Source organism: Mercenaria mercenaria, chromosome 4 (genome assembly GCF_021730395.1).
Source record: "Mercenaria mercenaria strain notata chromosome 4, MADL_Memer_1, whole genome shotgun sequence".
NCBI lineage: Eukaryota > Metazoa > Mollusca > Bivalvia > Venerida > Veneridae > Mercenaria > Mercenaria mercenaria.
Window position 1 is genome coordinate 54,221,597 of NC_069364.1, and position 25,990 is coordinate 54,247,586.

Below are 25,990 nucleotides of genomic sequence, written 5' to 3' on the forward strand. Positions count from 1 at the left end.
AAAGTAATAACTAATACAGTTTGATTCAGTCTATTCGTGTAAGTAATGAAATGTGCACATATCCTTTATGACCTCTTGCACCGTCTTAAGCGAATTTCTTTTAATAAATGTAAACAGCGGACCAGAAAATAATATATAACAACACTGAGTGCACGTACAGGGGATACTTTATACGGTCGCCACACGGCAATTAAAGATTGTGTTAGTAAACAAAATCTTCAAGGCAAGCATTGGGAAGAACAGAACGCAACTAAGCAATATGATGGAAGATTCTGATTGACTGAGTACATGTACTTTCATGGCTTGTAATTAAACGTGCAACATTCCTAATGAGGCAGCTTTTTTTTCTTGAATATGAATACATAGTAAGAAAAGTATAAAACTGTCTATGACTACGTTATTGCTTGCATGTAAAAATATTACTTTAGAGTGCGTGTCAACTAAAAGAATCTTTTCACAAAAAGGCCAAGTTTATCTGTTTTTAAGAAGTTGAATGTTTTAACATGTCATCTACATTTGATTCTTCACACGCGACATGTCCCATATTAGGGTTTATTCAAAACTGCATACATCTCTCCTATTCATTGCCTGAAGAAGACCAAATGACCTTAATAATGCTGGCTGTAGATTACTATCAAACAAACAACTATACACTTAACACAGTTTTAATCACTCATTTTGACATTTAAATTCTTATTTAATACTTCTAATACTTGCACATCTTTATAAACTTTCCATAACCATTCACAGACAGTTAAATAAAAAGTAAACGAACTGTTAAGTTGGAAACTTTAACTAAAAGATATAACCAAGAAAAAAAAGCCATACAATACAGATAAGATATGTTGACACTTGATAGCGTTTTAGAATTTTTTCGTAATTAAAGAAAATATGAATGTAACCAAATTACCCACAGCTTTTCCATGATGTATGGTAGGTCAAAGGTTTTCACTAACAAGTTATAAACATGTGTATTGTCCGGAATTAGAAACGTTTACCTGGAGCTGGCCTTTTTGGTATCAGAAAGGCAAGCAAAATATATTTATAATATTCAAGTTTACATGTTTATTTTATTTTCATCTAGAAGGTCTTAGACTCATGTTGCATAAACAACAATACATAAAGGATATTACATGGGTGTCTTTTCATACTGAATTTATTAAACGAGTTGAATAAAATGATAAAATGCGAGGCTCTGCCGACCATTTTATCAATTTTATTCAACGAGTTTAATAAATTCAATGTGGAAAGTCACAAATGTAATATTCTTTTTATCACATAATACCCTTTCCTGTTGAAACATCAAAAATTCTACTTTCTTTTACTATATAAACAAGTCAATTTGACCAACGTCTCATATACTATTATTGACGTCGACGTCAAAGCTTTATTAAACTAGTGTATTATCATTTTTATTTAATGGCTTTATTACACTCCCGCGACGTCAAACATGTGATAAAGAAATATATTTAAAGATGTCTTTACTTGATTTGTATGTGTTTTCTGCTACGCGTTGGATGCTTTATTTTGGCCTTGGTAAAATACCAATTCTTGAATGCTATTGATAAAATAAAGCATTATTACATTATATTTGATGTAAAGGTAAAGTTTTGCTTTTATTTGAATAATCTTTTTAAAGCTCTTTTTGCCTAGGGATGTGAAACAGATATCTAAATTAATAAAGTAATAATTACTCTATACTAGACAGTTTGAATAAGTATTGGATAAAACAGCGCAAAATCGTACTACCTTTCAAACATTGTAGTACGTTTCCATTAAAAAAAGTCATAGCATAAATGTAACAGTGTATCCTCACATTCTCATATAATGAGAGTGTGTCCTTGCACACAAAAGAAACATAAAATTTTCCATAGCAGACATTTCCATTCATCAACAGTAGCTCCGAACAGCCTAAAAACAAACAAGCAACGCAAAAATACCACACACCCGGGCATTAAGCATTTGATCGGGAACAAAACTTCTGACATTTGCAAGACGCATTTATTACTTCGTATACATGAAATGAACACCTCTCAATAAGTACAACCGTCATTAATTTGAAACTTGTCAGTGTTTCGCCAGAAGAATTAACGCGAAGTGTTTTCAACATTTAGAGGAAAAGTTTGACAATATGAGTTATTTGTAAAGACATCACAAATCCCGTGTTGTTGCGGCCGTTGCCATGTACTGCGCTTAGAAAATTAACCTCAGAACAATATTAACAGCGAATAAGTGAAATATAATTGTAATGTTATTTAGAAGCTCTCTTGGAAACAGACATAATATACAATTATGTAAAACGAGTACTGTCGTTCATACATGAAATGGACTATTAACAGTGTCTATAAAATTCCCGTTTAACGCCGCTCGGCCGCCTGCCCATACAAACGGACAACGACATTCACTAGTATAATATTTAGGGTATTCAGTTAGAAAACCTGGTCATTCATCAGAAAGCACTCATTAACAGCTTAATTATAGGTAATCAAATGATTATATGTGCAAGTAAATAAATAATAATAAATGTTTCGTTCAATTACACTTAATTCAACGTTGAAACAATAATAATGCTAGATTTTTACAGTCTGTTCTTACATATCTGTTTAATGCCTAGTTATGATATTGGCATTATAAAATTATATCAAATTGAAAAGCAAAGCAAAAAAAGCCAGAACAGAACAGCGATTTCATAGATCATAAAATCTCAAATAATTTATATTTCTTCATCGAAATCAATCTAGACTTGGCATAGTTTATAGTCAAATTCAGCCATTGTGGACTGTAAAGTTTTGCATTTCTGATTCTATGTATTGTCAAGATGTAGCAAAGTTTTTAAAAGAACTATATTAGCTTGCATAAAACAATATTTCAATACGTGAAAAATTATGCACAAATAAACTTCAATGAAAACCCTTGAAATTGAAGTGGAATTCTGAGCATTTTTCAAGTAAAATCCTGATGAAATAGATGTGTGTGTAAAAAAGGTTGGAGGAAATTATAGCTTTTCACCCAATATACCAAACCATTCCTGTTTCCAGTACGAAAAAATAACTTTCCAAATATGACTTTTCTTATTTTGACTGGGGCAGTCCTTTTAAGAAAAGTCAAACTGCACAAAGGAGTTGCTTCCCTTCAACTTCAGAAATCTCTACATATTGGTAAGGAAGACCACTGAGTAGAAGATTGAAGAAAAGAACTATTATTTCATTTGTCCGATTTCTTTATTTCTAAAGCATCACAGGTATTGCATTTAATAGCACAACAACCGAAACTTGCTTTTTAAAAACATTCACCAAAACACACTATGTAAAATGCGCGTAATACCTTAATAACTTCAATCTTAAATACATATTGTTTTAGATTGAATTATTTGGTGCGCATGACATCTTATCTCGAGCGCTCGACATCTTATCTCGGCCGCACGACATCTTATCTAAAGCGCATGACGTCATTTTCCGAGCGTGCGAGATCCTATCTCGATCGCAAGACATCTTATTTCGAGTCCTATCGACATCTTATCTCGTGAGCACGACATCTTACCTCGAGCGCACGACATCTTACCTATATAAATTAAGGCCCTTTGTGTGTATTCAGGACATAAATAGAATTAAATTTAGATTAGAAACGTCCAAGAAATAAATTTGATAATATTTCTTTCGATATGATCCATTCATACATATACCTTATTACATTAATTAAAATTATAACAGAAAACGTTTTGCGCCACAGCAAAGCTACTTTGTAATATTTTATATATTTACAAGATAATTGTGATATTGTAAATTTCATACACAATCCAATGCTTGCATAGTCTTCACATTCCCCAGTTACCATCACTGTAAAATCAAAACAAAACATTTATTAATTAAGCGTTTGTAATTTCAATCTTTTCTAGTATTAATGTAGATTTGTTTTTAAGTTTGTCATATTTCATAGTACTAATGTAATGAACTTTTTTCATTTAGTAAGACAGAACCATCCTATAGGAACCAATGATGGATAATCATCTTTTTACACGTAAGGTAGATCAGGGAAGACGTACGTTGTACCCTGAATTTGTACCAATGTATAGTACTCGTAGACATAACAATAATATATGGTTTTTCAGATAATTATGTGCAATTGTTGAGGCAAATAGTTGCCCTCAAAATTAATTTGATTCAGAATTAGCTTTCCTCATTTCTTTTAAAAAGATACGCCCCAAAATGATGCAAAACAATGTTTTCTTACTTTGAAGTATTTTAAGTTGATGTTGATATTGACACAAACATCAGGAACAGGAAATATACTATCTAAATATCCGGCTAACCAAACAGGAAAATAGACACCAGTCGTTCTGGTAACATATAAAACATATTGCAAGTTTTCAGTCTGGAAAATATTTTCTATTACAGCGAAGGAGTAATGTTGCACATTATTATAAACACTAGTTGACATAAAATTGTAATAATTTACATACATACCTGCAAAATAAAAATGAATGATAAATACAATTACAAATTTTCTACGATATAGCCAATTCCCCATTTTATCTGGAATGTAATACTTAAAAGAAGGACACTGTCAGAATGTGACATATTTCAACTCATATACGTATGAATTGGTCTGGACAATATCCTGATTTACAGGAAGACACGTGAATTATTAACACGTGTTAATTAGTTTGTTTATGTTATAAATAAATGTAGTCAATAAAAACTTCATTGGATTCACTTATCATGCCATATTTTAGCAGTTATACGGTGACTGATTTGTTATTAATGCATATACGTCCCAAGTAAAGACAAGAGAAAAGTAAAACAATATTAACAAGATATCATTTGATTGAATACAGGTACCCACCTTTTTCATTCAGAACAAAGTCCTTCAAAACAACAACTAACCTACTAAACATAAGGAGGTCGGCTGATGGTCCAGGAGTTTATTGGCAGACCGCAAACTGGAGGACCGCATCTCGTCATACGAACCATAATATTTTTTTTTCTTTACAAGCATCATTATCGAAGAAATTCAATACTTTTTAAACTGACATAAATCATAAGGGTCTATAATTAATGTTATCAAGTAAATGCTCAATTCTATGTAAGGATATTTTATACGCTCGGTTGTTTAATATCACAAATGTTTCATTTTTACATTCATTACCCTATAAACGCATGTGAGCATTAAAAAGATTTCAGTTTTATGGAAGGTATTTTTTCTGCTAGTATCGACATTAATTCATCTTGATTGTTCTCTAAAACGACATACATGTGGTCATCTCCAGAAAAATCTAAAGGAAGTCATTATGTTTCTTTTTACTTCATTTTTGAAACAAAAGTTCATTACCTCCCATGAACAGACTCAGTCAAACCGAGTTTGCTATTATTCTTCTTGGGTGCATTCTTTGTTCCCAAAGGATCTTTTTACAGATTTTATTAACTGTCACAACAGCAATCTTTAAGTATCGTGTGGCGGCTGTAAAAGGTCTACCCGTACTTGGATTTAGTGTTGTTATATTTTCTGGGCCTTTTTGATCATGGAGTCCATTCTACAAATTTGATATATACAGTCAAACCTGTCATAAAGACCACCTTTGGGAGAACCAAAATGTGGTCTTTATTGGGAGGTGGTCTTTATTCACAGGTTGGAATACACTGTAAATGTTAAAATGGGAAACAAAACATGTGGTCTTTAGAGCCAGGTGGTCTCTGTTCAGAGGTGGTCTTTAACACAGGTTTGACTGTAGTTACGCCTAAGCAGGTGCAAGGGGACGTGAGAGGTGTTCCACATTTCATTACCACTCATGTACACAATCAAACCTAGTCTGCTATTATTCTTCCTGGTTGCATTCTTTGCTCCCAAAGGATCTATTTATAGATAATTTAACTATCATAGTAGCAATTTTTGAATGCCGTATAGCTGCTGTAAAATGTCTCCTCGTACTTGGATTCAATGTTGTTATATTTTCTGGTCCTTTGGGATCATAGAGTCCATTCAACATATGTGTAATAGATTTCCGCTTAAGCCGGTGCTAGGGGTCATGACAGGTGTTGCACATTTCATTACCTTTTAATGAACAGACTCAATCAAACCGACTTTGCTATTATTCTTCTTGGTTGCATTCTTTGCTCCAAAAGGATCTTTTTACAGATTTTATTAAATATCACAACAGCAATCTTTTTGTATCGTGTGGCGGCTGTAAAAGGTCTACCCGTATTTGGATTCAGTGTCGTTATATTTTCTGGTCCTTTTTGATCATGGAGTATTTTCAACATATTTGTTATAGAGTTGCGCTTAAGCCGGTGCTAGGGGACGTGAGAGGTGTTCCACATTTCATTACCACTCACGCACACAATCAAACCTAGTCTGCTATTATTCTTCCTGGTTGCATTCTTTGCTCTCAAAGGATATATTTACAGATAATTTAACTATCACAACAGCAATCTTTGAATGCCGTGTGGCGGCTGTAAAATGCCTTCTCGTACTTGGACTTGAGTCCATTCAACATATGTGTCCCGCCATGACATTTTTATCCCAAATGACACAAGCCTCGATTTCGGTAAAATGACGTTGAAGTTGACGTCACTTAATTGGATACTTTTTCTCGTTAATTTGTTTTTGAAACGACAGCTTTTGGTGATAAAATTAATGGATTCGAACGAGAGGTTTAAAGTTTAAACGTTTCAGGATTAAGTTATCGCACTAGCACTGAAGTATTACAAATAATGAGTAACTATCGATTTATTTCCCTTTGAAATCAACACGCCATTAACGATGTGTATACATGTATGAAACTGGGTCAAAGAAATACATGCAGTAATTGCTCTCAGATACGCGGATATTTAAAGTGCAGAGCGGAATTGTGATTGTAATGGTAAGTGTTAATCTTTTTTTACATTTTCCTTCAATATTTAGATCACAAATTTATTGTTTTTTGATTTATCAATGGTAATTGAGAACCGGAAGCGAAAAATGGCGGTGTTGACAGTTGTCTGCTGTCAAAATTCCTAAATGTCAGAATTCTTCGTCTTTTGTGTACTCCAGAAGTTTTAAATATGACAGAATATACGTGTAGTCAAGCCAGTCAGGCATCTTCTATAAGTACCATTCCATATGAAATTTTCGAGCCAGATTTTGCAAATGAACTTGAACAAGTTGATCAACTCTTTTTCGGAAATGTACTAAATTCGGACAGTGAAGGTAGTATTAGTGATGAAGATTTGGACGAGCCTGATGATGATTTAAATGAAAACTCTGCACCTGTTCATATTGATCAGTCTGATTGTTTACCAACTGATAATGAAGAAGTTGTAAAACAGAACAACTTTAAAGCGCAAGGCTGCGGTTGTGTACGCCTGTATGGCAAACCTTGTATTGTGTTGTTGAGTGGTCAGAACTGAAAAAGTACCGCCAGTCTTGCTTAGAAAAATCCAGAGATGAACTTGACATGATTATAAAGGTTCAGTTGTATCACAATAGGAATACTGGAGTAAGCACAGAAAGGTCCAAATTTAGAGAGAAAAACAGACAAAATTATTATTTTCATGGCCAAAAGATATGTCGAGAAACTTTTGCTTTTGCACACGGTGTCTTCCATAAGACTGTTGATCGAATAGCAAGGTCAATTGACACAGACGCCTTGAGTGCACGTGTTCATGGTAATGTTGGCAAGTCCCCTAAACATGCGCTCACTCTAGCTGACACACAGAACATAAAGCAGTTTCTTGTTTCCTATGGAGCACAAAATGGCTTACCACTACCAGGGAGAATGTCTAATTTTAGAAATGAAAAATATATACTACTCCCGTCAGACAGAAACAAGGCAGATATTCATGCACTTTACTGTGCTGCGGCAGAGGAAAATGCATTCAGGAATGTCTGCCTGTCAGAATTTAAAAAAATCTGGCTGGAACAATGTCCCTATTTGCTCATTATGAAACCATCAACTGATCTCTGTCTTAAGTGCCAGAAGTATGTACAAAGTATCAGAAATAGTGGAAATCTTAAAGAGGAACAGAAGTTAGAAAAACTGCATGTTTATCAAGATCACATAGATAAAGTAAAATGCCAGAGAGATCATTACAGACTTCAAGTTGAAAGTACAAAGCAGCAATATGCAGATCTGTCTGCTGAAGAAAAAACAGAGGTAGATGTTGTACAATTTTTTTTATCTGTCATAGATGTGTATAGTTACACAACCATTATGCACATATATGACAGCTGAAAAAAAATTATATAGTACAGTAAAACAAGAAAAAAAGTGATGTTTTAAAGTGTTACAGTCAATTTTTGTTGTAATACCAACTAATATAGACCTCTTAAAATGCTTATATTTAGCAGTGAAGTGTAAAATGTGTAAGGAGGATAAATAATGCATGCATTTTTTTTTATTTTCTCTATTGGTGGACAAATTAAAAAATACATATCTATTTCATTTATAATTGTGCAAGTACTCAATAAAAACTGTTTGTTTGTATTTTTTCAGGACAACCTCCAGCAGTTAGGGATTTACAGATACACTACAGTTTTGACTATGCCCAACAGGTGCTGTATCCTCACTATGCGCAGCAAGTAGGGCCTTTGTACTTCAAGACACCACGAAAATGCGGTTGCTTTGGAGTTTGCTGTGAATCTTCAGGTATATGATTTTAAAGTTAGTGTTTACATTCAATATCAACATCTTTCAGGTATAGGATTTTAAAATTAGTGTTTACATTTGCTATCAGAATCCTAAAATGTTTTTGTCAGTATCAGTTTCACATGAAATTCCAAAACACTAATCTAAAATACAATGAGTTCACATTCTTCAAACAGGTCATGACCCCAGGAATCAATTGTTTTTAAGGCTCACAAATTTTCTACTTAGTGGATGAGATGTACAGTGTTGCTGTTGGTAGGGGTGCAAATAGTGTAGTTTCCATGGTACACCACAACTTTCAACATCATGGCTATGGTGAAAAGAATGTGTCACTACATATGGACAACTGTACTGGACAAAATAAAAACAATGTGGTAATAAGGTAAGAATTTTTAATAAATGAATATCATTATCAAGTACACTGTCACAGATTGATTTTAAACAATTAAATATCACATAATCTTCTTACACTTCATTCTGAAAAGTCGCAGGTTTCCGGCTCATATACCGGTATGTTTCTTTATTGCATACTTAGTAGTACACAACATTATAAACATACTGTATAAAGATTTAGCTGAAGATGTAACAAATTCAACTGTGTAGCATTTTATTATTTAAATAAAGTGATGCTCTGTTATATAATGAGGACCCTAGGGTACTAAAATAAAATCTTATTTTCTGAGAAATAATTATTTCAATACACCTTTAATTTAGTTATGGAATGTGGCGTGTGATGGTGGGTTTACATGATGCCTTAGAGTACAGCCTGATGGAAGCTGGGCACACAAAATTCAGTCCTGACTGGCACTTTGGCCTGTGGAAGGTATTAGTTGTTATCCTACTAAAATTTTATTTCCTGCACCCACTGTTACATTCCTAAACTAAAAGAATGCAGACATCAGAAATAAAGCAGGCTTGCAGGAACATGTTTTCATATATTATTCTTGAGCTTCTTTTAATAGCAAGAATGTGTTTTTGTGTCATCACCAGGTAATCATAAACCTTGCTGCAAAAGTCATGACTGTTAAGAGATAGCTTGCATCGAGACCACTCTTACTTTAAGAACCAGTTATGTTGCATTTATATATAATGTAAGTTTAGAGAACATTATTTTTCATCCCTTAGGAGGTTGTTTAATACAGTTTGTGCTACATAGACTAAGAATTTTCAAATCATTTAGGTACGTTGGCGTCACTCAACAGCGGGAACGTTAGAAGACATTTCTAAGACCGTCTCTGATTCTTCTCGTGGTGGACACAACATTCCCCAGCTAGTAGAGGATCCAACCAAACCAGTGGTATTTTATGACTGGGCAGAGTTCCTGAAGCAGTTTTTCAAACCAATACCACATTTGAGAAAGTATCATCATTTTAGGTAGGTTAAGTATTTGATATAATTTGTAGAGACTAGATGTATTACACATTGAATCAATTACTCAGTGTAAAACTTTAAGTGACACATTGTAAGTAACCTTAAATCCTTAAATGTGACTGTTACTGAGATAAATGCATGACACTCGTAGAAATTGTTGCCTGTATTTATGTCTTAATTATGAAAACAAGACTGCTTCATGCATGTAAAAATACTGACTACTAGTGACCAGACATAACTGGACACATTGAAATGCATTCACCAAACAGTCAGATTGATGACATTGTCTTGCTCACTACAACAGACAACAGAAATAACATAATGGTCATTCAGTTCATTTTCAAAACCAGGCTTAAAAACTATTTGTTGAAATGAAATATTCCAAAATGATTGCCCTTTACGGAGTATAATATGTTGCTAAATCTTTCCATGAAAAGATGTTGCCATTGCACTAAAAATCCAAATGTAAATAAGTGTAATAGTAAAGCGGCTTGTCTTATGAACTGCTGTTCAGCATTGAAAACAAATATGAGAATGCCTTGTCTTTAATATTTGATACATTTATCATTACAGAATGTCTTCTGCAAGACCCGATGTTGTATTTGTGAAGGATTACAACTTCAGCATTGAGACAGAGATTGATATTCTTAGGCAGGGTATTGATATCGCAGGAAAATTTCCGAATCGTATTACTATTCCTGAGCTGGATGCCTGTAGGCAGTGGTACTTATTTAATGAGATAGCGCCACTTTGCAACAACAGCAGTGTGTGCCCAAAGCCAGCAATACCAAAACCGTCAAAAGTTAAAACTCAGGCGTTTAAAACGAAAAGTGAATGAAAAATGTGTATAACATTTTAATATATACAGAGAAATATCAGATCAATGTGTTTTCTGAAACGTTTAGTAATTAATTTGAAAGTGTTTTGTACTTTTTTAAAGGTTAAAGACCTGAATTTAATATTTGAAAATATGAATAAATACTACACAGTTGAATTTACAAGTCAATGTGTACCAACATAACAGTTACTATGCTATGGTTAAATATAGTACACACTGAATGAACACAGTATAAGTATGTTCTTCCTCTAGAACACTTGTAGATTATTAAACAATGGACTATTAATGCATGGCAGTTAATTATGAATGTAGTTCCACATACACAATTTATTTATATATATTAAGAGTGAAGTCAAGATATTTTATGAAATGTTCTACCTTTGAAGTGATCATCTAGGTATTTAATATTTTAGTGGGAATATATACAATGTGGAAATATTTAATGCAACTAAGTTGAAAAAAAACTACCAGGATGAATATGTTTGAAATGTTATGTTATTTGAAAAATTATGTAAAATTAGAAAATCCTTTATAAAAATGAATTTGTCATTTTACAAAAAAGTCTTGTTGCCATGGAAACAGAACTTAAACATTAAGTATGTGTGCTTTCATATCAGAGTAAAATAACTTTGAATTATATGTAAACACCATAATTTTGTAAAATCAAGACTGATACATTTCATTTTAATTGACATTGTCATTGAGCAATGTGTCATACATTTGAAGTAGATTGATGCATTTAAGTATTTAATATTTATGGAATTGCCTTAAGATATTATTTGGATGAACATAAATCAGAAATATACAAGTTCTTTTAATTCCAGGGAACTAATATACTGGAACAACAGTGGAAAGTTTTAATTTATCTTGTTTTTTGCATCAGATGTAGGCTGAAATCTCTGTTGACTTGATTTTTTAGCAATTTTGATGTATTTTGTTGCTATGGAAACTTGAATTTTGACTTTTTTTCCCATATGAAATAGAATATTCATAGTAAGTTAACATTATCATCAGTGGTAATTGTGTTAAATACATTTAATACTGATGGAAAAATATGAAATTTAAATAAATGATGTAAGTACATGATTTTTTCTTTATTATTATTTTTAAACAAAAAAATGCAAGTTTGTGATAGAGAGTTGCTATCAAAAAAATGCTGTAACTTTGTTAATTTTTAACATTAAGGTCTAAAATTTTGAACTTGTGTTAAGGCACATCTACAGTTCAGAATATGTTAACAACTCAATTTCCATAAAAATGTCATTTGGGACCATTTTGTCATGGCTTGTCACATATGTGTAATAGATTTCCGCTTAAACCGGTGCTAGGGGTGGTGACAGGTGTTGCACATTTCATTACCTCAATCAAACCGAGTCTGCTATTATACTTCTAGGTTGTATTCATTGCTTCTAAAGGATCTTTTCACAGATTTTATTCAGTACGCTATATCTTACTTTATTTTTATTGCTTGCCATACATTAGATCAATTCTGCCTTGAATGCACACACAAAAACATGGTAAATATGGAATATGTCAGAAGGTAATTATTGGTTTCCTATTAAATTCTGCGCGTTTATATAGAATATGTATACCAAATCAGACATGACGGATCAGAGTTTACAATGTTTTTTATCATTATATATAGTTCGGTATGTAAATCCTAATATGCACGTTTGGAAAATGCACAAGAGAAAAGCTGAACAGCATCTTAACACTGTTAAATATTGATAGCATCTTTTTTAAAGTTGCGAGAGTTTTGGGGGTTATATGACGAGTTAGCATTTACGCATCGAACTATACAGGCAAAAATACACCGTTATCGTTCTGATTTTATTCTACCTTTCAATATGAATTAAAAGCCGAAAGCGCTTGTGATTCTTATAAAACTTTTGACACTGTTAAAACATTTATTTTCTCAAACTCTATAATTATTTCTCATGTTCTTCTATCCTTTTTGGGATCCAGTGTGTTTGAAAGTATTTCATTGACATTTCATCTTGTTTTCCCAAAATATGTTTTTCCATATTTTAAACCATCACTTACTGCATTAGAAACATGGATATATTTTATTTTAAACTCAATTGCGGTAGACTTGATAGGGCCCTATTTGTGCGTTGTCTAACCCTTCAAGGATGTGAGACGTTCACAGTAAGATAATTATGGGAAACAATTGCTGTTAAAATCACTTATAAAACTTTACGTCATTTTATCAATTCCGCTAAAAAAGCGGCAAGGGCGTTTGGGAGTTTACACCTTTATGACCGTTCATGCTCAGTCTCTGCTATTATTGTATTTTACTACATTATATGCCTCCAATAGATTCTACTATTAAGTATCACAACAACATTCAAACATTACCTTTTTGCATTGTACAAAATGTTTCGTGGCACTTTGAATACAAGTTATCAATATATGCGTTTACATTATAAAAACACAGTTTTCCTTCATATTTGAAATGTATAATTAATAACATACATAGGGATACTAGTATAACATTTAGGTGGTGTATAACGCTTGGTGAAATTTTGTACTTTTCAATCTTGAAAATTTTTATCTTGTTTAAAACTACATGCAAAAAGTATATAAACTTAAACATTTTTGGAATGATCTTTTAAATCTCGAAACAGATACAACAAAGCTGGTGAAATTCATAATGATAAAAATAAATAGGTACTTGAAGGAAATCATAAATACTTGAACAAGCATTTCAATGAACGTAACCTATATATTACAAGTAAACTTCTTCAGCAAGACTACCGTTATTATAAATTGCGTAAATATTTTGCTAAATTTTACTATCGTAATTCTGATTTAGTTTTGAAATTCAATAGTAATTTAAAGACACTTCTGCGAGAAGGTATTTCTAAACCCGTTTTTTATGGGGATGTGGTTTACAAACTTCGTAAGATCTAGGGTCATGGTAATTTTCCAAATGTATTTGGTAAAATTATAAAACGTTTTATTAAAAGAGGTTACGACCCAACTGTTTTGAGACATACCGCATGTTTAGTGTTCAACCCGTTTACAGTTGGACACTACGCTTCCCTCTTTGACGGAAGAAGGGGAGGACTCTATGATAAGCAGTTTTTAAATCCTACCAGGACTGAACTGTTTTGATATCTGTCTTCTGGCCTGTTTCGTCGGGTCCTTAAGGGTGTTTCCCTTGTTGCTCTGTCTTCTGAAAAGGCATTGAGTACATGCGTTTTTTGTTCTAAAGGTTTGCTTTTTATATTTTTATACACGAGCATTTTTGTGTTTTACTTGCCATGCCTTTTTGTTTCCATTACGTATGTTAGAGATTCACCTGGAGGGGATTACTTTTATTTACACTGTCCCGTGTCTTTGGAACATGGTGGGGGTAAGAGTGAGGTTGGGTGCGCACCATAAACCGGTTTAAGCTCCCCAGTGGTGTTTTTGCCACTGACCGTTCCAAGGCGGTGCCCCACTGTGTTCCTTTGTTTGTTCGTATTGTCCTCTTGTGTAGGCTTTGTGTGTGTGCGCGTGTATGTGTGTGTGTTCCTTTGTTTGTTCGTTTTGTCCTCGTGTGTTGGCTTTGTGTGTGTGCATGTGTGTGTGTTTGTGGTGGACACGTCTGCGTGCTGTAGGTTTCGTTTTGGGGAGGCTGCGATTTTGGTACGTGGCATTCCCTGTTTGATATTTGTCTTTGTTTTTATACCCCAAAATACTTAACTTCATTTTTTTGTGGTTAAGAGGGTATAACCCTCTGTCGGTGCTGTTTTACAGTATAAACTTTGTTGTAAGTGTACATTTCCTTCAGCCAGAGAAAACTTATTAAATGCAGCAAAACGTTTGGTTACATAGCATCCACCCTAAGCTGCAGCCATTGTTAAAAAACTGATAATGAGTCAGAAATAATAAATTAACATATAAAATATCATTTTAAAGTATAGAATGCAAACAAGCGGTTAGAGGAAATGAAATATGCAACAACTGTGATGCCCCCTAGCACCAGTTATGAAATAAAGAACATTGACTGAACCTATTTAAATCAAGACATAAAACTTAGAACTTCTACTTCAGAAATTCTTACAAACATGTATTTTGTTAAAGTTTAAAAATTAAAATAAAACTGAGTTGCTTAACAAGTTGTTTTACCTGTAACCGCACAGAGCGATAACTCATGCCTCAAGTAAGAGTTTTTTATAATACTGTCAGAAATAACACATCTATTTATTACTTTACAGTGCAATAGAAGTGTCTGTCGGTAAAATAATGAAAAAGTGAATCAGTGTGTTTTCAAAATAAAGATACACGTCTTCTCGGGGGTTTATACGATTATACCTCTTAAAACATAAGACGTTTTAACACATTAAAATAAAATTCAATCACCCTGTAGTTTAGTGTCGTATTCGTGACCAGCATTTATAATATATCACAGGGACATGTGTAATTTGTCTCTAATCCTCTGCTTTTATGTGCAAGCAAAATGCTTCGGAAGAGTAACATTTGGAGCATTATCTCTGTACAATTATATAAGCTCAAGAAGAATAATGCATTTGTTTCGCATTGTACAAATAAATATTGACACTAATCATTTCGGCAAAAGTTTCAGTTGACAAGTCGATATAAAACTTTTATTGTTTGACAACAGTTATCAGATTACTTATCAAGAAAATACCGACAATTCATTTTCTGATAGATAGTTGTAGGTACGATAAATGTGTTCATCATTACCTTTTATGAAATGATGTATAGAGAATTTGTGTTTTAACGTTATTAATACACGAATAAGAGGTGTAACGTCCACGGAATGACTTCACGAGGGTGTAGCCCGAGTGAATTATCATGGTAACATATAAACGATTTTGAGTGTATTAGGTAAAACACGATTTTGTTATTCATTATTTGATTCTAACATGCCCTTAATCTGAAACAGAAAATAAAATACTGTAGCACTCTTTCTTGGTCGCAACAAAAGCATTTACTTCGCCGTTAACATGATGCCTTCTGTCTTTTTAGCGTAAGCGTATTTTAACAGGAAAAAGCATATAAGAGTTATAACAAATTAACGGTTTTATATGTCTCTGCTCAAATCTCATGTTTTCCTATTTTTATGTTTACCAATGCGTCTTTATTCATCCGTTTAGTTGATTACCGATATTTACGCTCCATAAAAGTAAAAGTAAAGTAAAGTATCCCGAAGAAATATTATATTATAGATACTCTCACTAGCTTTAATGATTTAAATGAGTAAAGAGGGGATATGATTTGGATGATAGAACTAATGGAAAAACTTATCTTGGCTAACTGTCAAAAGTCTAACATATATAGTTAAGAAAGATATTATCTGTTGTACTACCTTATACATCGAATTCAAATGGAACATGTGTCGAGTACATATGAAACGTGAATTGAATATATATGGAAAATATCTTATGTTTCCTCTTAAATCACACACTTTCCGTTTTCTCTAAAACGAAATAGGTGTGATTGTGTGGCTCATAAGTTTCATCATTCTTTTCTTCTGCATCTAACTCAAAATAGGTTCTGTCATCTTCGGGTGTGTTTTCATTCTCTGCTTCCAGGACAAAGTATTGAGGCGTATGACCAATCGGTTGCTCATATTCAGCTTTTCTTTCGTTACCTTTCATATCTCTTTTTTCAGTACTTTCAGTAACATTGGAATACTCGTATTTATCATGTAAACACATCTCTTTTCCAGTGTTTTCTTGATTTACTTTCCCGTCTCTAATATGAGAATAGTCATCTTGTTCCAAAGGCACTGGATCTATCCCACCTGCTTTTGCATGATCATAGTCCGATTCTTGTTCTTCATTAAGTGTGATCGAATGTTCTTGTTTCATAGCTTCATTAAAGTTATTGATATCAAGGTGGTCATAACAATTATTTTCTGGATGCCCGTCTTTTCGCAGAGATGCATTACTATTATTTGGAATCAGTTTCATGCCATTACTTGGTTTCGATTCTATGTCCATTTTGTTGCCTGGCATATGTGAATATGTGTTATCTTGAACTGGCTTCGATGTACTTTTCATATGATCATAGTGATGTTCTGTATCCTTCAGAATTCTACATTCAGAATCAAATGTGTTACAATATACGTTTTCTGTCGCTCCTACCTGTTCGTCGGTAATAGTAGCATATTCCTCGTCTGGTGATTGAAGCTTGTCTGCTTCGGACTGCCTTGTATGACTTCCGGTTTTAAGTGCATGTGTGTCATATGTTTCATTAGGAAATTGAATCACTGGGCTCATGTCAGTTTCGTGTTGATCATCATGACCCTTTATACTCTGTGTATGTCTTTTCCTAAATTTTAAAACCATATATTTTAATTTCACTGAATAGATATGTTTGCGTTTTCCAGAAGACTTAAATAATCCCTTTTGAAACAAATCTACTGACTATAACCATTCTTACGCTAATGAAGAGACTATTTTATATTACTTCCCTATCCTGTAGAGAAATACAATCTTTTCATTTGCACCAACAGAATTTGAAATAACATAATAATAACTTAATAATAAACAAACTGCTTCATCAAACAATTACAGTGGCAGAGATTCCGGCTTCTTACCATGAGATCGTTGGTTCGAGTCACTGTTAGAGCATGGTCACAGTCAAAATAAATGTCAGCTTAGATGCCAGTACTGATTTCTTATCTTTGAAAATACTTTTTCTACAACTAATTTACATCAAAATAAATTGATATAAATTGGAATATAAACAAGTTAATATTTAGTTATTGAAAGCAGTACCGTTTTCCAACCTTCAGATGTGTAAGAACCAAGTTCTTTATAGAATTTATATGGCTTTATATGGCTATGTCTTTTTATTTCGTTTTAAATGTAGAATAAATAAGTATTTTTTGTAATAGAAAGCGGTGCATGTATAATTATTATCACGTAGAATTAAGCAGCCGGGATCATAACGAGCAATCAATGAGTGATAAAAGCTCTTCACATTCAAAGATCAGCATATTTCGTAAGATTTTTTATATACCAGATACGCTCACATTATTGTTTATATGTAGTGTGCTATATTCTGGTCCAATCATTTGGAATTATTTACCTTTAGAAGTAAAATCTGCTCATTCATTACAGTGCTTTCAATCATCATGTCTAAACTGGATGAAAACTACATAAACTATTTCCTTTTTGTTTTCTGATATGTAGCTGTTTTATTTTTATATGCGCGTGCCTTTGCATTTTCAATGTACTAATGTTTATTATGCATTATTTTCCGTATATACATGTCTTTTCCTCTTGAGAGGGCCGGCCTCATGGAAGATTAGTATCAGTTAAATGAGCTACCCTCTATAAATAAAGAATTTACTTACTACTCACTGTAAATTTAAATCCGATCGTATGAAGTACATAGACCTACATGTATGCATTATTTGTAACATGGCTTCTAGTATTTTGTTCGTATAGGTAATAGATTAGTCCAATGAAAATATATATGTATTTGCTTAATTTTCCATTTGAATGAAATCAATTTTATAGTGTCCAAATATTACTTTGAATGTGATACTAAGCTACATCAACTTAAATAATTATAATTAACGGGTTTAAATAAGTTAAGTGTGAAGTGCCATGGATTTTCTGGACTGCATCAATGATAGAAAGTTTATTTCTTGCATACCAGACGGGGATTTCCGGTGTTTTTACCGGTGCTGGAAAAATCCATCTTACACCCACCCCGGGGTGTAAGATGACTCTCGTGCCGTAAATGACGTATTACGAACTACATATATGTAGAAGATTTATGTAGTAATTTGTAATTTATTTAAAAAACCGGAATAAAAATCCAATATCTTGACAGTTCCACTTTGTTTCTGAAAGTATATTTCTCGATTCAAATCACATTATTTTATCAAAAATTCATAATGTTACGCTGTAAATGATGAAACAAAACTGAAACTAAACACTGGTGTTTGTCTTTGAAACGTCATGACGTCCTTCCTGTTTACGGACGTTGGTTTCACGCGTTTTGTTAATACGCTGCTATAAGAAATAGTTCTAAAAAGAAAGCCGTTCGATTGATTTTACTTTTATTAATATTTCTTGAAATCGGTATGCAAGAATAGGATTCTATCACTGTTTATAGGTGCAGATGGGAATATCCGGCTCTCGGGTAACTGTTCAGGCGGTAACTCGGCTGAAGCTGCATTACCACCTAAACAGTTACCCTCGAGGCCGGAAATTCCCATCTGCACCTACAACCAGTGAAAGAATCTTATAGCCTATGACTAGATAAAACAAGTTGATTTAAAACAATGCTTGTTCTACTCTTAATACCCCCAAGACTTGAAATTCATACTGCTATTATACCTAACTCAAGAATTTCAACTGGGGCCTCCGTGGCCGAGTGGTTAAGGTCGCTGACTTCAAATCACTTGCCCCTCATCGATGTGGGTTCGAGCCTCACTCGGGGCGTTGAATTCTTCATGTGAGGAAGCTATCCAGCTGGCTTACGGAAAGTCGGTGGTTCTACCCAGGTGCCCGCTCGTGATGAAATAATGCACGGAGGGGCACCTGGGGTCTTCCTCCACCATCAAAGCTGGAAAGTCGCCAAATGACCTATTATGTGTCGGTGCGACGTTAAATAAAAAAAATCAACTATATGCAAAACTCGAGTTTTTAAGACATGTCCTAATATGAACCAGAAGTAATAATTTAATGATGTTTCTGTAATAAATATTAAAAATGTCAAATTAACGCTATTGAAAATATGTTCAAATACAAAATCTGAATCTGCTTAATGTTTGAAGCAATAACAGTAACACATTAGTGTGTACCTGGAGATCTTTAAAAAAAAAACTTACCTCCAAATATAGACTGTTAAAATTATTGCAAGAACGATCAAAATGAGCGGAACTGTAACATAAACTGCGATAACAGCACTGACTTCTGAATCTGAAATGAAATTTTATTTGATATGAAATAATATATCTTTTGTTATCATTTTCTGGAATACAGCTATTGTTATCATTTTCAGAAATTCTATAAATATGATAATTTTCATGACCTTTTTATTTTGTTGTCAGGAATTCTATATTTGCATTATTAGGAATTCAAAATGTCAAGTTCTTAGACGTAAAGCTGTTAAATATTTACACCAATATAAATTTGCGAAACGCACCGTTCATAAATAGCAGTGAAATTAAATCCGTAGTGAATATTATCCTGTCATCGGTAGAACTTTTATGTATGTTCGATGCCTAATTGAAAGCCAAAAAAAACATCGTATATGAATTTAATTTAGTTTTGTGTTTAAAGAGTCAATCCAATATGAAGACGTAGTTAAAGAAAATAAGAAAATGTTTGTTCATACAAACAGACACACGGGCGGAAGAGTGATACAAATCATGAAATATGCAAAGCTATTTACTAACTATTTTTTGTAAAGTAAAGCCCTTGAAAATAAAGTTTTGAAAATGCAAAAAAGCTAATTTAAATATCTAACCTTCAATGATGCAATTTGGTAGAACTGTCCAGTTTCCGTCGGCCTGACATGTTACATATGCATTACCAGACAAAGTATAGCCTTCCGCACAGGCAATTACTGCTGACTTATTGTATGTTGTGCCGTTTGGAGTTTCAGCAAGAATTCCATCCGTAAGGAATGGCACGGAACAGTCTGAAAAGTTAATCATTTTGAGCATAAGTAATAAGGAATCGTTGATATCGAATAATATTTTTCAAGTAGATATATAATAAGGCTAGATACCTTCCATTTTACAACCAACTTTAATGACTTGCCAAACTCTTTAAAGATCTTTTTCTACGGTTTGTTCCAACTAAACGAGTCTTTCATGTTCATTTCTAAGTTTGCCGTTCAAAGTTTATAAATGGAATGCCTTTCTAGAGTTTGAACATATTCCTTATAATCTTTTGGCAATCCTCTTTAAGACATGTTCACGGAAACCTTGATATTTTGCTCGACACTGGTCTAGTAATAACATGGATTAATCTTCAAAGCCGACAGTGAAATTTTGTAGGGATAACGCATGCGTTTTCGTGTTATAGCGGGACTGGCTAGTGCCCGAGCCCGGTACGAACATTCGTTAACGCTTTTCTAGCATAAAACGTGTAAGAAAATAATAACTGAGTAATTTTATAATATTGTCGATCAATGTCATTATATATCAATGAAAATGCGCGGGGTTAACCACGCTGTTAGAGTTATCCGTTATCATTTATGGGGCTATTACTTTTGCGTTTTGCCACGGAACACGTATATATAAAAAAAGGTGTGTTGATAGCGCGTGAGCGCGAGAATTTATCTGTTAACACACGTTTACTCGCCTGTTGAAATACCCCTGAAAACGACAAAAACAGCAGTTTAATAATAGAATGCGTATTGTTGAATCAAACTAAGACAACTGCTATTGTATAATTTGTAAAATAGCCAAAATAAGAAATTGTATCACATATGATAGCGTAGACTTGTTCTTTTTTTTCTTTGGTTGGGTTTAACGTCGCACCGACACATTTTAGGTCATATGGCGACTTTCCAGCTTTGATGGTGGAGGAAGACCCCAGGTGCCCCTCCGTGCATTATTTCATCACGAGCGGGCACCTGGGTAGAACCACCGACCTTCCGTAAGCCAGCTGGATGGCTTCCTTACATGAGAATTCAACGCCCCGAGTGAGGCTCGAACCCACATCGATGAGGCGTAAGTGATTTGAAGTCAGCGGCCTTAACCACTCGGCCACGGAGGCCCCCGTAGACTTGTTCATTCACTGCATACCGACAATGGTGCATGTTGCAATACTGCCATTCCAACCAGCTTCAGAGCATGTGACCGTCTTATCACCCGCAAAACTATATCCCGTGTCACAGGACTGTGTAGCAGTTTTTCCGAAAGTTGTTCCGAATGTCGCATTAAACTGTCCATTTGTAATAGTTCTAGTTTTACAATCTGAAACGATGATATGCTTATAAATCGGTAACTAAGTTGCTTCAGCAAGATCGCAAAATGTGTGTAATATTACTTTTACAAAACCGAAGACAAATAATGACAGAAAGTAGTTAAATAAGTAGAAATCCTACCTATTCGCTCACACCAAGGAGTGTCACTCCAAGTAGAATTTGCAAGGCAAGTTATTAGGGAATTTCCTATGATTTTATAACCTGGAATGCATGTGACTTCAATAACTGAACCGTACTCGAAGTTGTTTGTGCTATTAACCTTCCCTGACTCTGGAGTTGGATCGCTGCAATCTGACAAAAATAAGCGAGAAACATTACAAATTTCATATATTAAATACTGCAATCAATGGTTTACTATAATTAAGCTTATACTTAATATGCAGTTTTGATTGTTCTAATGTCATTGGATATTTTGAGGAAGATCCTGTTTGATAATATGATATTTTACTTTGATGCTTAGATTAAGTCTGGAAACGTTTGTAATAGAGTATAAATGTGCCTGTTTAACTTGTTTGTAACGCCCTTTTAATACAATATGAGATACAGCCCATGAATGAACGTAAAATTCTTGTACTGAATAAACAAAACAAATCACGTGCTTGTTGGTTTATATAGTTATGTAAGAGTAAAATCAATACAGTAACTGTTGATAACGCAGTTTGGTTGGGTTGTCCAGTTCCCGTCAGCCTTACATATCACATATGCATTGCCAATCAATGTTAAACCTTCTACACAATCCAGTATTATTGTCATGTTGAAGTTAGTACCCTCAGAAATATTTGCAGTTATTCCTTCATTGAAGGCTGGTTTCCCACAGTCTGAAAAAAAAGTTGAATATAAGACGTCATCTAGTTTATATAATTTAGAGATAATGCCTATTTTTTCAGATCATAGGTATGAAATTAAAAAGCTTTGAAGGCAAATGTCCATATATTTCTCAAAAATAGATATATTGACAATATTTTAACCAGAAGCGTAGAGTTAAGAGCATTTATTATTTTCATATAAAAGAAAATTTTGTGATCAAGGAAATGTAACTCTTCTTGAACATGGAGAGCAGAAACATCAAAGGACATAATATATTGAATATTTTCTATTTGGGTGCATTTGATTTAACATTCAGCTGTGATCTGGATTGCTAAATAATGATCCACGATACTGTTCGCTAAAAATATAGAACATCTGGAACAGTCTGATAACAACAAAACATGCTATAGCAGAATGCAAATTTTTAAACCTTGACCGGAACTCGAACCTTGGACCTCTCACACCTAAGGCACACACTACCACTTCCCTATAACAGCAGCAGTTATAGCTAGGCAGTTTAGCTGCATCCCTATTCTCTTCCCGACTACATTACGTGAACTTGAACAATTTTGTGACAATAACAGGTTCGGTGTTCTCCGGATTATCGGCGTATTCGCTTTGTTATATAATGGCAATTTTCGTGTAAAGAAAAAAATATTTTCTAATTTTGCCAACATTTTAATCGGTCAAAACTTCCCTAATTTCTCTGACGTGTTTTTAGAGTATGAATTTACTAACTGGTAGTACCAGTGAAATATAACTTACACTGAATTGTTCATATTTGCCCTTTTAGCAGCTGGCGAACGGCAAAGAAAGCGAGCTTTGTCCGAATTTAAGCAATCATTTCACAAATTTTGAGAGGATTTCAATTGATAGCAAATTACAGTTACAATTAAATAATTTTCTGCAACACACAGAGTAAATAGCATTCACTGTCAATTAGTATTATGGCTAAGATCGACTGCCATTCATTCATTCCAATGGTTCATAGACAGAGTCCCGTTGTTTACATTTTTAATCGTAACCGGTGCACTTGTAAAATCCTGTGGCACCAAACCAGAAAGAAAATGTTTCTTTACATGTTAATACACCCTACTCCTAGGTATTCTATAAGAACCAAGGTCATGAACGGGAAAGTGCAATTACCCATCTCAATCGTATAATTCTCACCTAAAATGCGGAGTTCGGTGAATAGGTACCTAGCATATTGAACAAGCGATAATTTATCTTCCATCGTGCACCAGTCACATTGTCTCAATATTTCATATTGCAGAGATACTCCACATATGTTATGCTTTCGTCAACGTTACAGAAAAAAAAACTTGTTAGAACTTCCCTAATAAACATCCGGTCTAGAGGTCACAGTAGTGTGCACATGTTAGGCGAAAATAAACAAACAAAAACAGAATGCAAAATATTCAGTTTTACAATAAAACTCGAAATAATGAATGAAATTCATCTTAGAAATGATTTTGAATTTGAAATCATACATTGGTATACATCTGTTCTGTTTATTTAATTCATTTTGCACATTTATGCTGCATATATATACACATTTTAGCGTACACGTATAGTAAATACGTATACATTTTCACATCAACCAGTCAGAATGGTTTTGTTATCTAGACCGGAACTTCACCAGGGAATTTCAACGAAGTTTTTTGTGTTATACCCCAGTCACACATACGGCGCGGGTAGCTACGTCTAGCCACGGATAGAAACGTAGTAATCCGTATCGATCCGTACCTATGCCGTACCTTAACGTAGTTATCCGTATCAATCCGTACGGCTTAGGTACGGATCGATACGGATTACTATGTTTCTATCCGTGGCTAAACGTAGCTACCCGCGCCGTATGTGTGACTGTGGTATAACGTTGAAAAATCTATAAACTACGCGTTGTTTCTCAAAAATAAGAAGTATTGATGAAATGTGACCAGTACACAATGGAAGATAACTTACCACTTTCAATATCCATAGTACATATTTACCGAAATGCGTGTTTTAGGTATGAAATGCGCGATTGAAATGGGTAAGTATATTTTCCCGTTCATGACCATGGTTCTTACAGAATACTAGGGGTAGGGTATAACATGTACAGAAGCATTTTCTTTCTGGTCTGGCGCCAGTGGTAAAAACCACTATATTTTGAAAAATCAAAGTATACAAAGAGCTCTGGTACGGTCTCTATATAACTGCACATTTGATATATTTCGAACAGTAATTTCAAAACTGTAAATGTGCTGCATAGATATTTTTAGTGCAAAGCTTATTCAACGATATCAAGCTTTACTGGATGCTAACAATGAAATGTCTTCTTGAATATTTTACAAGTGTCTGACTGAATACCTGACTTTTCAATTGCCACTTTAGGAAAGTAGTGGTCAGTGGGCATTATGCCTTTACATGCCATTCATCAGAGGGAGTAGTTGTGTTTGAAGAGAAATTGTAAAATAAAGTGGATTTGTTAAGTCTTTATAAAATTACTACTTTTTGGTGTCTGACATATTACTATATTGAAAACAAAAGCACATTTTAATTGTCATCTCTAAATTTTAGGGTATATGATAGTCATTTTTTATATTGGAAGCCAACGGAAAAATCAATAGCAGTGCCTGACCTCAAACAAATTGGATGTTATTTTTCTATTTTCGAATATAGCAAAACCATTGTAATTAGTAATTAGTTAACCTTTATCTGACACATCTCTATGAAGACCAACAATAAGAAGCTAGACCTCACCTACTATATTACATACTGGGCTGTCACTCCAGGTACCATTAGCTTGGCAAATAATTGATGGATTTCCTGAGATTTTGTAACCAGTCCGGCATGTTATTTGTACTTTTGATCCTATTGTAATGTCCCCCGAATTCGCAAGACCAAATGCTGGGACTGGATTGCCACAATCTTAAATAGTATATTTATTTCGTACATAAAATACACAAAAGTCTTCGATTTTACTGTACTGCAAAGATATTAGAGATCATATTTTTATGTATAAACTGAACATAGGTATCAATAGATACCAATCATACATCAAAGTTAAAGTGGTATTTGATAGAGAGAGCAGGTATCTGTACGTGTCGGACTATACAAACATATGCGCCTAGTAATTGTGTTCTGACCTTTTGGACAGCTTTCACTGCTAAACATCACTATGTCGTCAATCGCAATATCACCAAGGTTATGATCATTGTCATCTTTAACTCTTCCCTCAATAATAATCTATAACAAAATATTGAGAAGCATAATACTAATGACTTGATAGCACTTATTGCTAAATATAAAAGCTAGGCTGCATGTTTGGTAAATAACACATCAAAGGCAGATTTTTCAAGTTGTTGTTGTTGTTGTTGTTGTTTTCTTGCTGACAGACTCGGTGACCTCAATAATGTTGAAATTATACCCAGAAGTTGTTATGTTTTGTAATCCAT

The 25,990-nt window shown here is 33.8% G+C and overlaps 3 protein-coding genes across 3 annotated transcripts in view; 1 reads left to right on the top strand and 2 right to left on the bottom strand.

Annotated features, from left to right (window-relative positions):
* Positions 1-25,990, bottom strand: part of LOC123551743 (uncharacterized) — a 133,599-nt gene that overhangs the window by 81,321 nt on the left and 26,288 nt on the right. The window lies entirely within an intron of this gene.
* Positions 8,473-12,086, top strand: LOC123560190 (uncharacterized). Its single transcript, XM_053541284.1, is given in 6 exon segments — positions 8,473-8,564; positions 8,567-8,620; positions 8,828-9,002; positions 9,335-9,443; positions 9,801-9,994; positions 10,565-12,086. Coding segments are annotated over 6 exon segments (846 nt in total). The 5' UTR covers positions 8,473-8,515; the 3' UTR covers positions 10,830-12,086.
* On the bottom strand, positions 14,527-25,791 carry LOC123552889 (uncharacterized). Its single transcript, XM_053541280.1, has 8 exons — positions 25,682-25,791; positions 25,296-25,463; positions 22,391-22,564; positions 21,867-22,037; positions 21,565-21,735; positions 20,277-20,450; positions 19,636-19,726; positions 14,527-17,117 (listed from the first exon to the last, which is right to left on the bottom strand). The coding sequence occupies exons 1-8, from the start codon at positions 25,707-25,709 to the stop codon at positions 16,241-16,243; spliced, it is 1,854 nt and encodes a 617-aa protein (XP_053397255.1). The 5' UTR covers positions 25,710-25,791; the 3' UTR covers positions 14,527-16,240.

Excerpts from the sequence above, each read along its gene's own strand:
- LOC123552889 (XM_053541280.1), bottom strand. The coding sequence starts at position 25,709 with ATGTTTAGCAGTGAAAGCTGTCCAAAAG. Across the intron at positions 19,727-20,276 it reads ACCAAATTGCATCATTGAAG|ATTCAGAAGTCAGTGCTGTT; the intron begins GTTAGATATTTA and ends ATTTCATTTCAG. Across the intron at positions 17,118-19,635 it reads TTAACAGTCTATATTTGGAG|GAAAAGACATACACAGAGTA; the intron begins GTAAGTTTTTTT and ends TTTAAAATTTAG.